The sequence below is a fragment of the Mugil cephalus genome, chromosome 8, assembly GCF_022458985.1.
Source record: "Mugil cephalus isolate CIBA_MC_2020 chromosome 8, CIBA_Mcephalus_1.1, whole genome shotgun sequence".
Taxonomy (NCBI): Eukaryota; Metazoa; Chordata; class Actinopteri; order Mugiliformes; family Mugilidae; genus Mugil; species Mugil cephalus.
The window spans coordinates 10,270,344-10,284,612 of NC_061777.1; the positions used below are offsets into that span (position 1 = coordinate 10,270,344).

Below are 14,269 nucleotides of genomic sequence, written 5' to 3' on the forward strand. Positions count from 1 at the left end.
TTTTTTTCTTTTTCATATTAACATTACATATTTCTTGCCTGGATCATTGTGTTGTACAATAATATGTGTATACTAAGGTTTATAGAGTATTTATTAGAAATATCAACATTCATGAGTGGTTGCCTTGAAGTAATATGTTGTCTGTGTGGGCGTTTCTCACATAAATTCTATAAATCGTGCACTCATACAGTTGATCAAAAGCACAAATAATGCAAATTTTCTAGGTCATGCCATGTCAAAAGCTGATGTTTAAAGTCTATCCTTGTTGCATGTTAGCATTTTAGCACAACGCTGCCATCCTCCACAAACTGCTAACATTATGGCTGATACTGAAAGGCAAACCTGAGGATCTGAAGTTCCTCCTTTGAATTCTGAAGCTCATCTGAAAGTCGCCTCCACCTCAGCAAAGCCTTCAGGTCAAACTGCTCCGTCGCCTCTTGCAAAGAGAGCTGCAGGGAGATGGTTACATGGAAAAAAAAAAGAAAAAAAGAGAGAGAACGTTGGCGAACATTCGTCGCGTTTAATTGTGCTTTACGATTAAATTGACGCTGACATTGATTTTTGGCAACACTTAAATACGGTACAATTCTCCAGAACCAAGTTTATACCACAAAGTGACACAATTAAACAGCGCTGACAAAAGAACGAGATTTGTGTAACTCTGGAAGGTGTGGGAATACAAGCAGGAGGATTAGGTCTTTGTGCACATCAATGGCTGAAGTTGGTGTTGCAACCAAGTATTTGTCAGTGCCGCGCCCACTTCTTTGTCTGTTTGTTGATTTATTTTCTTTTCCAATTAATCCTCGCGGCTCAAGTTGTAGAAGTACGTATGAAATATGGAGAGGCACACAATCTTTCAACAGGCACATGTGGCGCAGTACTTTTCCACAACTGCGTGGTTAACTGTATTTGGGTTTATTGATTAGAGCAGCCTAAAAATAAAGGTTGCAGGTAAGTTGTTTTCATAAGAACAGCTGCAAAACTATAATCATAGCCATAGTACTTGTTGTGCTCGGGCCCAGATGATGTCCTCCAGGCAGGTGGCGAAGCCCTCGCTGATCCACTCCTCCGTCCAGTCTCTGGCTCCGATGACCAGGCCGAACCAGGAGTGGGCAATCTCATGGCAAATCCGAGAGCCGCACAGAGACAGGTCGCCCCCCTCCGAGCCGGGACTCCCAGCGCGCAGCACGCTCTGGGACAGGAAAATTATATGGGGGCTGTGGAAGACAAACGACATGAGACGAGATAAATGATGAAAATGGGAGATAAAGCCAGGAATAAATTCTAAGAGGGAGGAAAGGAGTGAGAAATAAGCGCAGGAGTGAGGAGTAAACAGAGGGTAGAGGGTGAGAGAATTTTGTTGTTTTTTTGAAAGTAAGACGAAGGAGGGAAAGCAACAACAAGAGTTAACCGCAAGTATCGGTTATGAAGAAATAAAACAAACTAAGAGAGAGGTGAAGGCACAGGGTACATCTAAAAGGATCAAAGAGTTACTGAGGTAATGCTCAACACATATGATTAGTGACAATTTATAGCCCGAGCACGTCATTGTAAGACAAACCCACACACTAGTTTAATGAGCATGGGAGTCACAGACAGCAAATCCTTCACTCAATCTTCTGCATTATCTTTAGCAAAGGGCAGCTTACTCATCGAGCGGTCTTGCCAAACTTAACTGGCCTGTACAAACATCAAGAAAGAACATCGTGTTCCCCGGACGGGACTTTTCAAGAAACAACGGGAAAAAAATAAATGCAATTAAATTTACCAATTGTAAAACATTCTAGTTGTATAATACATCAAACAAAGACGAGGACCATTTTTGGTTAGGTCAAATATTAAGATGCTATTCCAGCTCATAAAAAGGGGTAAAGCCTTCATTAAGCTATTTAACCGATAAGAATACTTTGTCAAAACTCAGAGCCAAGAACTGTTGAGGAAAGAACTGTTCACAAATGTGAGTTGATAATTTATTCTGCAGAATGAAGGTAATATTCCCCTTTATGTCATAATTTTAATATTTCTGAACTCAATTAAGGATTTTTTGTTTTTTAGGTTTGGCAAAGTTAAGGGTTTAGGGTTAAGGTGTCAGGCATAACATTATGACCGCTGGCAAATGAAGTGAATAACATTGACCAACTTGTGACAATACAATGATCTGCTGGGAAACGTTTGGACCTGGCATCATGTGAATGTTACTTATACATGTAGCCCCAACCTAGGCCAGACCACGCACCTCCACCCCAAAGTAATGACACTCCTTGATGGCAGCAGCCAACCCCATCAGGATGTTACCTCATCTGTGAATTGCGTAAGTCTTTTCCAACGTTAGTGCCAATCTACCTGACGGTTGTTGAATTATAGCAGTTTGGACATCGACTGCCTTAGAATCTATGACGCTTCTAGAAGAAGCACTGTACGAAACAGGAACACGTATGTGATCTTTATCTGTGAGACAGCGCAGGTCCAATCCCAGTCCACCGTCAAAGCCAAGGTCATGGCTGAAGGCTCTTGTGGAGCATTCTTTACTTCTTCCTTATGTAACAGGCTCTGGGTGCCCTGAGGGGCTAGGGGCTGACTGTGTGTGAGAGGCAGGCCATTCTTCACCAGAAGAATAGGAAGGGGGTCACGGAGGTGCGAATGAATGGCCTCTCTCTCTCCTGGCCCATATAACAACATCGGACTGTCTAGAGATCCTTTCACACTCTCTAGATCATGTGTCCCAACTGCCAATGACCTGACGCTGGTGGGAGAATTTATGGCAGACTGCAGGTCCCCGGTGGAAAAACGGTCACCCACGCTGTTGCGGTGACAAATTAGTTAAAGAAGCCTCTATGCTACAGAAGAAATTACTTTAATCTGTGTCGTACTCGCATGCCACACGTTAAAATGCCTCCCCACACCGGAATAAAAAAAGTCATCTGGAGCGGTCCCAGCGTCCAACAGCTACAATTACTTCACCTGTTGGATTGACAGTTTACTCCCACATATTGCTTATGATTGGTGTATTATTGGTGTATTACTGCAGGCTGTAAAATGAGCTGCTTTCATCAGGGAAAGATTAGCATCTTAAAAAAGCAGATTACAACAGTTATTTTTTCCCCAGCCATAACCTAATTATGGCGACAAGGTAAGTGAATTATAAAAGAAAAGAGTGAGTAAAGACATAGGTTAAGCCGGGTCTGTCAGACCTTCTATTTCCGAGAAACACAAAATGGGATATCTGAACAGCACAGCTACTCTTTATTTCCCTGAGGATTGTTGTATCAGACAGAAGGCAGGCCTTTGCTCTGTTATTTAAGAAACATGTCAGCATCATATAATAGGGTCTTATGGGCATGATTTCCAAGACAGCATCTCAAATCTAATTCAGTGTTTGTCCTGATTACACAAACAAAAGCTCTCGCCGGAGCAGGGGATGCTAACATTAGCCTTATGAGTTCCTTTGTAGCCTAATCTTATTCCCCCACAATTGGATAAGCTCGCCTTTGTTGTCAGTCCCAGCGCCGTGTTTGTGTGCATCTGTGTTTGAGTGAGTGTGAAACACAAAGACAGCCTTTCAGTGACGGCGCTTGCACATGTTCCTCCGAGGGAGACGGAATCCGTCACTACAGTGACAAATCGTGTCATCCCACCACGGCGGTGATGAATAACAACGGCATCTTTCACGTTCGCTGATGCGCTGACTGACATCGGTTGACATCGGGGACCCGTCAGGGACGCGCGCATGAGAGGACGCTCACACACATTTGTGCATACCTGTAACACGAGTGAGTCTCTGGTCATTGGTCGTGTCTGACGAGTGCAGTTTTCAAATTTGAATTTTTGCATTTTGCCAGTTGGCAAAGTTATCAAGCACTAGAAAGTGGTAATGCTGCAACTTTCATTAAAGTCTGTAAAACAGTTTGTACCCTTCACTGATTTTGTATCACACACTTGTTGACATCTTACCACCAAAACTGTTCTTTAAGTTTTCTGCAACAATTTTTCAGCTGCTGAATGTGACTTTTTTGTGCTTTTTGTTAATTCTGAGAGACATTTTTAAATGCTTTCTTCTGATCATCTGAAGTGTCTGTATAGTTATTTTAAGAGTTTTTTTGTTTTGTTTTTTTGCATTTGTGAATCACAAAAAGGGATTTCAATTATGTTAAAACCAAATAAATGACAGTTTCTACTGACAGTTCAAAGTAGCAGCTCCCATTTAACCGTATTGTTCACTTTTTCCAGGTGGCAAAGAAGGAAGATAAACTAAGCCGATCGTGCAGTACATTATGATTAAAACCACTGACAGGAGAAGTGAATAACGTTGTACCCTTGCAACTATGCAATGTTCTGCTGGGAAACGTTAGGACCTGGCATTCCTGTGAATGCCACTTAGACATGTAGCACTAACGTAGACCAGACACCCCGACACACACATAAATGCTTTAGCAACAACTCAAAAAAACCTGAAGAACATCACAAAGTGTTGACCTGGCCTCCAAGTTCACTAGATCCCACTCTGATCAAGTATCTGTGGGATGAACTGGAACAAGCCTGATCCACAGAGGCCCCTCCCCTAAACCTGTAGGACCCAAAGACCTCCACTAACAACGTCCTGTTGCCAGACACCACAGGACACCCTCAGAAGGTCCACGTCCATTCTCTGATGAGTAATAACTGTTTTGGAGGCACAAGGGAGACCAACGCAATATTTTGAAGGTGGTCATAATGTTATGCCTGGTCAGTGTGTATCTTTGATTAAAGGAATAATCAAAGAAGTGCTGCACCTATTATAAATATTGGATCAAAGAAACTAATTTGGCATGGATCCTCTCATTAAGGTTACTAAGGATTTTCGGGTGATTACACATTGCTGTCTAATAACTGGATGTTTGATTCAGCCACTGACACCTTTAAAGGATGCAAATTAATTCATATTTGTTAGCCGCGGTCTTGCGTCTGCTTTTGATGTCTATGTTCTCAATTTTTTTTTTTAATCTGCAAGGTGTCCAGCAAGGATTAACTCAGCGCTCTGTTCAGGACCATCAGAATAATGCATTAGAGAAAACGGATTACACTTTTCAACATTTAACTGAATGCCAAAATTCAGTTTTACATCTGGTTCTTGGTCGTCTTCATGTGGTTAAATTTTAAACCAAACTAAAAGACACTCACAGAGTCAGACGTGCGCTACGGTATTAATGCCCAGAAGGTGATAGACGATGCCAAGCATGATGAGCGGCTGTCTGCGCAGAGAATAACAGACAAAGACCTTAGGTGACCTTTGTGATGGCGACACCCCACCGGGTTTTAACGCACAAAATGAAATACTGATTAAAGTCGTCCTTTGCTTCCTAACGCGACTGCCGCGCGACTCTGAGTCACCGGGGTGACTCGGCCCTGAGCTTCAGAGGTGTAAGCCAGGGCAAGTCTTCAATTTGGTGAGACACAGATTGCAATGGTGTTTCGCTTCTCCATCTCTCCATCCATTATTCATCCCTCCATCCATCGTTCCTGGCTGTAGGCCATTTTTTCCCCAGTGGGACACTTCCATGCATAATGCAGCAGGAGCCCTATCATAGTCCTGTAATTGACATCCGCGGCCTGGCTCAGCCCCATAGCTGGGACACTGGTAAAACAGCCCCACGAGACGAGGGACGGGGGAAAAAGACGCTATGAGCCGAGTGTGTATACTGCATGTGTAAATGAGAGAGGTGAGATAGAACTGAAAAACACAGATAGAAAGATACGGAGAAAAAAAAAACACGAGAAGAGAGAGAAAAGGGAATTTAGATGGTGAATGAAAGGATTATCTCAGGGATGTGTTTATGGAGAGAGTATAAGCCAGAAAAATGAGAGGGAGAATATTGTTGTCTGTCACTCTGTGTGATGAGTTTCTCCAAGTGCAGTGTCAACTCCCTGGTGTGATAACTGCCGAACTGCTGAACCAGTGTGACAGAGACGCTGTTGCAGCATTGTTGGTGAAGACTCGCACACATATTGTGCCTAGCCACGCTGACAGATCAGAAAGTAAATGGACAAAAACAACAGGCGCCAAAGTACAACTATTCTTTTCTATTCAAGTAAAGGATGAAGGGCGGTCCTTTCGTAATGTCAGCTTACGGGAAGAAGCTTTGTCTCCTCTCCTCTCCTCTCCTCTCCTCTCCTCTCCCTCCCTCGCGAACACAGAGTCTGTGGGCTATTTTAGACACAGGGGCCTATTTGACCAAACTCCTACCACCCTTCGTTCTTTTTTAACAAGTCTGACTTCAAATGTCTGGCATTCCAGGCTGGCTGCAGATCAGTTCTCCGCTTCCAGACGGGGCCCCACAGGGCCCGGCCAAATGCCACTCCATGTAGGGCCTGATCACATGAGCGGGGGGCCAGGCCGGGGGCCCCAAGAGAGTCGCCCCACCCACATAACACTTCATTGCATCAGAGCCCGGGAATAAATAGCAGAAAAGATATCAGGGGTCATCAGGAACAAGGAGGTGGCCCGAAGTCTGGAGAAAGTCTTTGTAGTGCCGGCGCATGACAAGCAACTGGCACATTTCAAAGTTGTACTGTAGTTTTTGTCAAGGGCTTAAACTTAAACGCCCGTAAATAGACACCGAGGCCCGAGCAGGTCAACGGGGCCATAACCTCGTGAAGCCAAGAGCGCTCGTGTAAACAGGGATATATACACGAAGACGCAATAAGTGGCTAAGCTGCAGGCCTGAGAGAACACCCGCACAAACCAGCGGAAAGTCACAGGAACAGACATGCACGCAGAAACACACACCCATGCACTCCGAAACAACTCCACTTTCAACGCGCATCAGCTGGGAAGTGATAGCAGATGTCTGATCCATCCTCTCTTAACAGTAAAACAATCCACAGTGCAGTTTGTTCCTTGTTTAGCTCAGAGTCCAAACGGATGTCATGCCAAAGGAATGTTCTTCAGAGCGTGTGCATGTGCATGTGCAGGATGCTGGAGCAACACACTTAAAAAAATAATGACTATTTGTCTAGGACGTTTACTCCGTCTGATTCACTTCCAAGAGGACGCCAGTAGACACGCACCTACACCGAACATACAATCAAAACTCCGTATCGCTGGTTCACACTCCCGTATCATCCTAATGTCGCGGGGTTAAAAGGGGATACACAGTGTTTTAATTAGCACTAATTCAATGCAGCACACGTGGCGAAAAGCGAGCTCCTGTCAATCAGCCTGAGGGAGGAGTTGACATGACATTTATGTGACATAACACACATTCCTGTATCAATGTAGCTATTTGCATGCAAACCCCATCACTCATCACACAGCACTCAGAGCCCCCTTTTTGGCTTCCACCACCGCTGGAATGAAAAAGACAGGACAAATCTATTTCACAGGATTATAATATGAGACATTTTCTTGCCCGCAGGGTAATAAATAGACTACTTTTTCCCCCCTCTCTTGCGTAATGTGAGAGAATGAGACAGTGAGGGGATGGAAAGTGAGACGGCTCTGTGCTGCGAGGACACATAAGAAGTGTTTGACAGAATGGAAAGATGAATGAAGGTGAGATGGGAGTGAAATTAGCCAGCGACCAGAGCCGTCGTCTCCGCGCAGGTTTTCAGGCTGCCACCTGACCGGGGCCGTCTGCCTGTCAGATGTGGATATAATGCGGGGCTGAAGGTGTTTTTGGGATAAATACTATGCAACAATTACAGCTGTGCTGCACCAGACCTATCAACAGGTGTGAAAGCACAAGGAAGAGAGAAGAAATAATGACACGGTAAAGAAGGATGCTTAGAAGATAAGGCTTTGATAATCTGTTACTGTCAACTCAAAGAAAAGACTAAAAGTGAAACAGAAGAAGTTACATTTGAAGCTGTACATCTCTCAAACAGTATTTCAGAACTGCCTTTAGTAAGTCAGTAAATTTGCTAAATCTAATTTGAACTGGCTACTTATTAAATAAAAAAAAACTACAACAAGCGCAGCTTGACGATGAAATATTATGACATTTCACAGTAATCTATCCCAATAGTTGTCGGGATATTTCGCTCAAGCACACACCTCGTGGTGAAACAAGAGGAAAAAAAGGTCCTGGGAATCATGAAGGTCAAACGCAACATTTTCTGACGATCCTCCTAATAGATGTTAAAATATTTTCACAGGATGTGGTAGAGAAAACAGCAGTGCGCCCTGTGAATCTCTATAAACGATGTCTTAGTCTGAACCAGGCTGACGGACTGACCCACTGCCAGACGGACCAATGCGGGCCGTCCACGGAGCCGTGCCCCTAGCGTGACTCGAAAACAGCCAAATGCGAAGGTGACCAGCAGACCGGCTTTGAGCGCTGCTCTTTCCCCAAGGCTAAAAGCCAACCCAGACATGAGACGCATTACCAGAGAGCATTTCACAGCACTTTGTTTCAAATGTCTCATTTTGGCCGGTTCAGCGCAGGGGACCCACGGACATTAAACTGTCTGGCTTTGCACAGACAAATGAAATTACCCTCGGCCCACTATCACACACATGCCCCAGGATGCACGCCAAGATCAGCAGCAGCGTCCCCCGCGCCATACAATGGGCTCATCCATCACTCCAGGGAATGGGTCCTGTGGACTCATCCATTAGTTAGTAGAATGGGTGTGCGGTGACAGGCCTGTCTTGCCACAGCCTCTAATCCAGACTTATGGCACAGTGTGTCTGTGTTACTGTTAAATGCAGTACTATATGCCAGCTGTTGCCAGCAGGTTCTCATCTGAGGGTGTTTCTAAGCAACGCGCCGTCACTCACCCACCGAAAAAAACAGCCCATGCGACATTGGTTAAAGTGGTGTGCAATGCTGGACTCAGCAGTGGGGCAAAAGTCAATGGTACATGTTAAAACAAAAGTCTCTCCTTTTAAGCAGCAAAAAAAGAGGCGGCTCCTTCAGTCTGCGAGCAGATACTGTAGCAGAGAAGGTAAACCAACACTGCAGATGGGGAAGATGAGAGGCCCCAGATAACTAGAAAGGAATGTTCCTGCAATAACAAGACACTTGCTAAGCTGTGCCCTGCTATCTTCATTAAGACCACAGAGGAAGGTCTGACCCAGCAGAAGAGACTGGACCAGGATTGATAGCAGTGGCCTCCGCTCGTGGGGTTTGGAGCCGTCCCTGTGTGTGTGTCGAGCAGGAAGTGAGCACACCGACGGGGGAAACTGTAAAGGAAAAGAAATAAATCCCACCTAAAACTCCGAACTACACGCAATCACTTTAAAAGCACACACGACGCTCCCTCCTCCTCTGTCCAGGTGCAGGCATGCAGAGCTGTCTTTTCAGCTCCCTCTCTCATCCTTGACTATTTGATTAACAGCTGTCTTCTGTGCCAAAAAAAAAAAAAAAAAAAAAAAGACGACCCCCCCACCTCCTGCCCTTCCCCGCCCCGAGCCAGCACCCCCCTAAATTGCCTCCTGAAAGAGCAGCTCTGTGTCACACACTTCTAGGGTTACTTTGCAGATCAAACTGGAGAGGAGAGCAGAAAGGCAAGAAATCCACAGAGACATCAGAAGGAAGAGGGAAGGACAAGCAGTGGGAGGATTGGGAAAGTGATAGAGAACAGAGGGGGCTGCACGTCTCAAGGAAGAGGAGGAGGAGTAGGAGGAGGAGGAGGAGGTAGGAGGCGCTGTTCGGTGAGGGTGGAAAGTGATAAGAGACAGGTACTAGTAATTGGGTACTGTCTAAACTTTTAAATTTCCATTTTCTGGTTCGCTCCTCTCAAAGTTAGTGATCTTTCCCTAATGATCGGCTTCATGTAGAACTAATAATTATTTATTGTCACTGTATAAGTGCATGATAATCAAATTCAAAACCATCGGATCAAATAAAAAATAAGAATCAAGAAGACAAACCTACAGCTAACTCGACGCTTCTGTAGAAAGCAGGAAATCCATTCATCCACAATCCATGAAATCCGTTTAAAAACTACGGGAACGGTTTGGGTAATGGTCGGGCAGTAACGCGAAGAATATGTGATTCCTACAACATGTAAAAACCACTGGTCTGGTCCTATAAAAGATGAAAAAAACAGCTCAGGTGGCACACTAAAGAGCTCCAGGGCGGCGGGGGATTATCCTGCAGGGTACTAACCCCCTCCCCTCCGGCGCGCCAGGTCCCTACTTCCTCTCAACAGGGACCATTGGCCAATGTGACTTCCTGCTAGCCCATAAACAAACAATGCAATCAACTGAAGCCAAGCTGAAAAACCTCAAGTGCCACTTAGAAAGGTCAAGAGGTATACACTAGTCATAAGTCTTCGCTGCGCCTGTGACAGTTATATGACGGCCTAGTTTGGCATATGCTGCAAGTGGAACTAGCAGTTCAAGTGCTCGATAGTATTTTTTTTTTTTTCTCCCCCCGTTTTTTCAGGCAGCCACTCCCTATGAGACGAGAGTTGTGTAAATAAATGAAACAAAACAGCAGGATGAGAGATCAGGAAAAAATTTTTTAAAAAATGTGCGGGGTCGTATTTAAGCTCCCAAACAACATGTTCACAAGACGCTTTGTTTGTGCAATGTGTTTTTATTTCCCATTTAAGGTAGAGAACGGGTGAATAATCAAGAAAGCTGCGAATGAAAGCGTAACGAGACATGGTGAGAGGCAGATATGTTTACATATGCACTATATGCATGTGGGTTTATCACAGCCTGCCATCAAGTGGTGTGAGGCGGCCCTCCCTTCCCGTGTCATAAAGCAAAAAAAAAATACATAAATGCATAAACATTCTCATCAGCAGACAGGCTAGACAGAAGCGCACATTGATCCGGCTCAGTTAAAGGCCACTGATAAATGACCTGCATTCCTCTGACGTCCGGCCATCAGAATAAATACACATCCTTACACCATAACGCGAACAATGCAAGCATTCACACAATCACAAGCACAGGAATCGGCCTGTCTGCAGCAGGGGCAAAACAAAACCCACATCGCCCACACGGCTAAAAGGCCCATTTCAACACCAGCGTGGGGAAACCACCACTCGCTCTCTCAGGGATGTCTTCATTCGGGCACAATGCAAAACACAGTGATCTCAGATTAGTCCTGCAAGTCCGGCCAACACTTTGGGACACATAGACCTCAGCTTCAAAGAGCCAGAGGAAGTGCCGTGCCCTTCCTGTCACTCCCAGTCACAAGCAAATGACGTGGTCGCGATGCGATGAAGAGATTTCAGATGCAAAACAAAAAATAAAAAAAAGAACGTATGAGGTAAGGGAGATGAGAACAAAGCAAAAATTGTGCGCGTTGAAACAGTGGACACCATTCCCTTGTCCTTCAATCACGGTTGTATTCAAGGGGACAGATGGAAAATGAACTTTAAGTGACTCCCCAGCTGTGCTACACTCAAGACACCTCTTCATCCCTAGTCCATCCTCCTCCATCAGTGTTTAACCGTATCATCTTTGGCTTCCACTCCCTCATGGGCTCCTCAGCGTTTTACTGAAAGCACTGGGAGCAGTAATGCAGCTAAAACGGTGCTTCAGCGTTCTCTCTGTTTTTTTTTTCAGCCCAGCCGAAGACAAGAGGACCAAAGGAATGGACACAAATGTTTGAACTATGTGACATCAAGAGTATTGCTATTACAATTTGAACCACTAAAGGAAACACAGAAGACTACTTCTCACGTTGTTTCACAAATTAAGCAAAGGTTAATGACGGAATACCGTGAACTGGTGACTGGCTTCATACGTTCGAAAGCAACATCCACGCAAGTTTTCTTTGTGTGTCTATATGCACGAACCAGATCACAGTGTACGTGGCACGGCCCTTGAGCGCAGACATGCCCTTACTTGACTCCTTAATCTTCGGTTTCCTGCCCTCCCTCTCGTATCTCAGTATAAAAACTTCACGCCACTCTAATTCCTAGCCTGCTTCGGCTCTGCCCTCCCTTCTCTGTATCACACTACAACAGCTTTATGCCTCCTTGCCACAGCTCCCTGGCCTGTAGCCCCTCCACTCCTGCTGTTTCCACTGCAAAAACTCCGCTTGGCTTGATCCCAACAAGTGGGGCCCACATACCTCCCAATCTCTAGATTAAATAGCGCCAGTCTCTGAAGTCCTTCCAGGGGCTAATGGCTTTTGTTGCTGGGAATAATCCACACATCCTCTCCCACATCCTGGGGGTCTGCTGGCCCGTCGTGAACCCCGCCTTTACCCTCTCCTTCTCCCTTCTTTCTTTCTCTCGTCTCAATCTACGCCCGCATTATGGTTGACCTCCCAGTATTCCTAGAGCACGGCTCCGCAGAGGCATACAGGACTCGAGCCACCGGCATTGAGGGGAGGACGCAATGAGTTGACATTGGGTTGAGAACCCTGCAGAGTTTTATAGGGAGTCAGTGCAGGTGCTGTCTGAAACTTAATGAAGGCCCTAAATCTCTTCTCTGTCATCTGCAGCTAACTGGAGCCTAAGCAGCCGGGGAAAGAGGAATATGTGCCTGGAAGCCATCCTCATAAGGGAAAGAAAACATCCGTCAGACAACAACCACAGCAGAACTGCCTCTGTGTCAGCACTTGATGTCCATTCAAAATAAATAAGGCACGGAGGCAAAGTTTTGCAACGTGGGGGGAGAGATTTTTCGTGACATCAAAGGCCGCTCTGTGTTTTGGGGCGAAGGAGCAAAAATAAGTAAGGGCGAGAACGAGGCCCAGACTGCGACCTTCTCCGTCACCCTCCGTCATTCGGCATATCACCGGCTGAGACCACTCTTGGCCGTAACGTCAGAGACTCACGCGGGCCACATATTCAGGTATGAGCTCATATCCTGTCTGGGGCACTTCTCCCCAGGGAGGCCAGCGGCGGGGGAGGAGAAAGGCAGACGGAGAGAGAAAAGAGAGCCTGTGGTTGCGGACCGCAGACACCGGGACGTTTACTGACCACCCTAATCGGTTTACTTTATCAGCACCATTTCAAAAAAAAAAAAAGGCCAGACGTTGATGGTCTTTATTTTACTTAATTAAACGCTTTAACTTAATTCACATGGCTCCCGGCTGGTTTCAGTTATATCTGCAAGGACAGCATATGCCACCTGAAAGGACTGCATTGCGAAATATGACCACTGAGGAATGCTGGAGGCCAAACTGAAGAGTGATTGGCCGTACACACAGCAGAGGTGGAAAGCACTGAAAACGACAAGCACGCAAAAACAGGGGTTTTAAAGTACGAGAGAAGTGAAGGGCAAAGACGGAGCGACAGGAGCGCGACACGCATCATTTTCAGGACAGGACGATGACAGAAAACGGGGGGAGTAAGAAAATGAAAGGAGGATAAATGTGGAGAGAGCAGAGCCTCTGAAGACAGAGTGAGGGCGAAGAGGAAACAAATACATAGAGGCGAATTATCTATAGGGTGTACAACAGTGAATCTGTCAACCTCGTGGCTGTGCACCCACCCATCTGCCATACATAAATACACCCAATTCTAGCGTGAAATGGAGAGCCTCCAGACCACCTGAAACCCCCAGAAAAAAAAACCTCCACCCCAAATACACAGCAGCCTATTCACTGACTTGCTGACTCAATGAAGCTGCGCCCAGAGAAAATGTTAGCTTCCATCATCACAAGGGTCAGGGCTGTGGGGTAGGGTTTTGCGCACAAGAAATGAATTGAAGAAGAAAGAAAGTGCATATTTTATGGGGAGGACGGGGTGGAAAAGATGCAGTGTAATGCCGACTGCCTTGGCTGGGTGTCAACTTCCCGATTGAACTGTGAAAACATCCACGTGCAAGTGAGACGATTCGGATTGTGCTAGAAGGGTGAAAAATGTGGGAAAAGATAAGGGAAAGGGAGCCGTTTAGGAGGAAAAATGGAATCAAGGTGGTGAGTTTGGAAAACAACACACGTGAGCGGAAGGAGAGGCTGATAACCAATAAGATTCAATGACGTCAGGCGAGGACGGCGCTTTGAAAAAAGGTCGATGTAAGTCCATTTGCATTGAATGCGTGGGTGCAAAAAAAATAAAACAAGATTCTGCTTTCCATTGCATTTGTAATCAGTTTGTTTCTGGTCATATACGCCTATAAAACTGAATTACACAGATTTCCATTAATGTTACGCTCTAATTCAGCGTAAACAACCTGCAGCGGATAACGAACACAGGTGCATTTCCAATTAAAATAAACACAAGGCATTAAAAATTAAAACATATTCAACAGTGTATTATTTATTGTGCTACAGTACAGTGTGCTATTTATTGATGGAGAATAGTGAACAGTACATTTCTGAATAAATCTTAACTTTAGTAAAAAAAAAAAGAAAGACTGTAAAAATAGGTGAAA

The 14,269-nt window shown here is 45.3% G+C and overlaps 1 protein-coding gene across 2 annotated transcripts in view; it reads right to left on the reverse strand.

Moving 5' to 3' along the window:
* Positions 1-14,269, reverse strand: part of LOC125012036 (aminopeptidase O (putative)) — a 70,840-nt gene that overhangs the window by 49,326 nt on the left and 7,245 nt on the right. For both annotated transcript variants that reach the window (XM_047591631.1, XM_047591630.1), the window contains exons 7-8: positions 1,004-1,217; positions 343-449 (exon numbers count right to left, since the gene is read on the reverse strand). In XM_047591631.1, the coding sequence (XP_047447587.1) occupies positions 343-449; positions 1,004-1,217 (321 nt within the window). The remainder of the gene's footprint in view (positions 1-342; positions 450-1,003; positions 1,218-14,269) is intronic.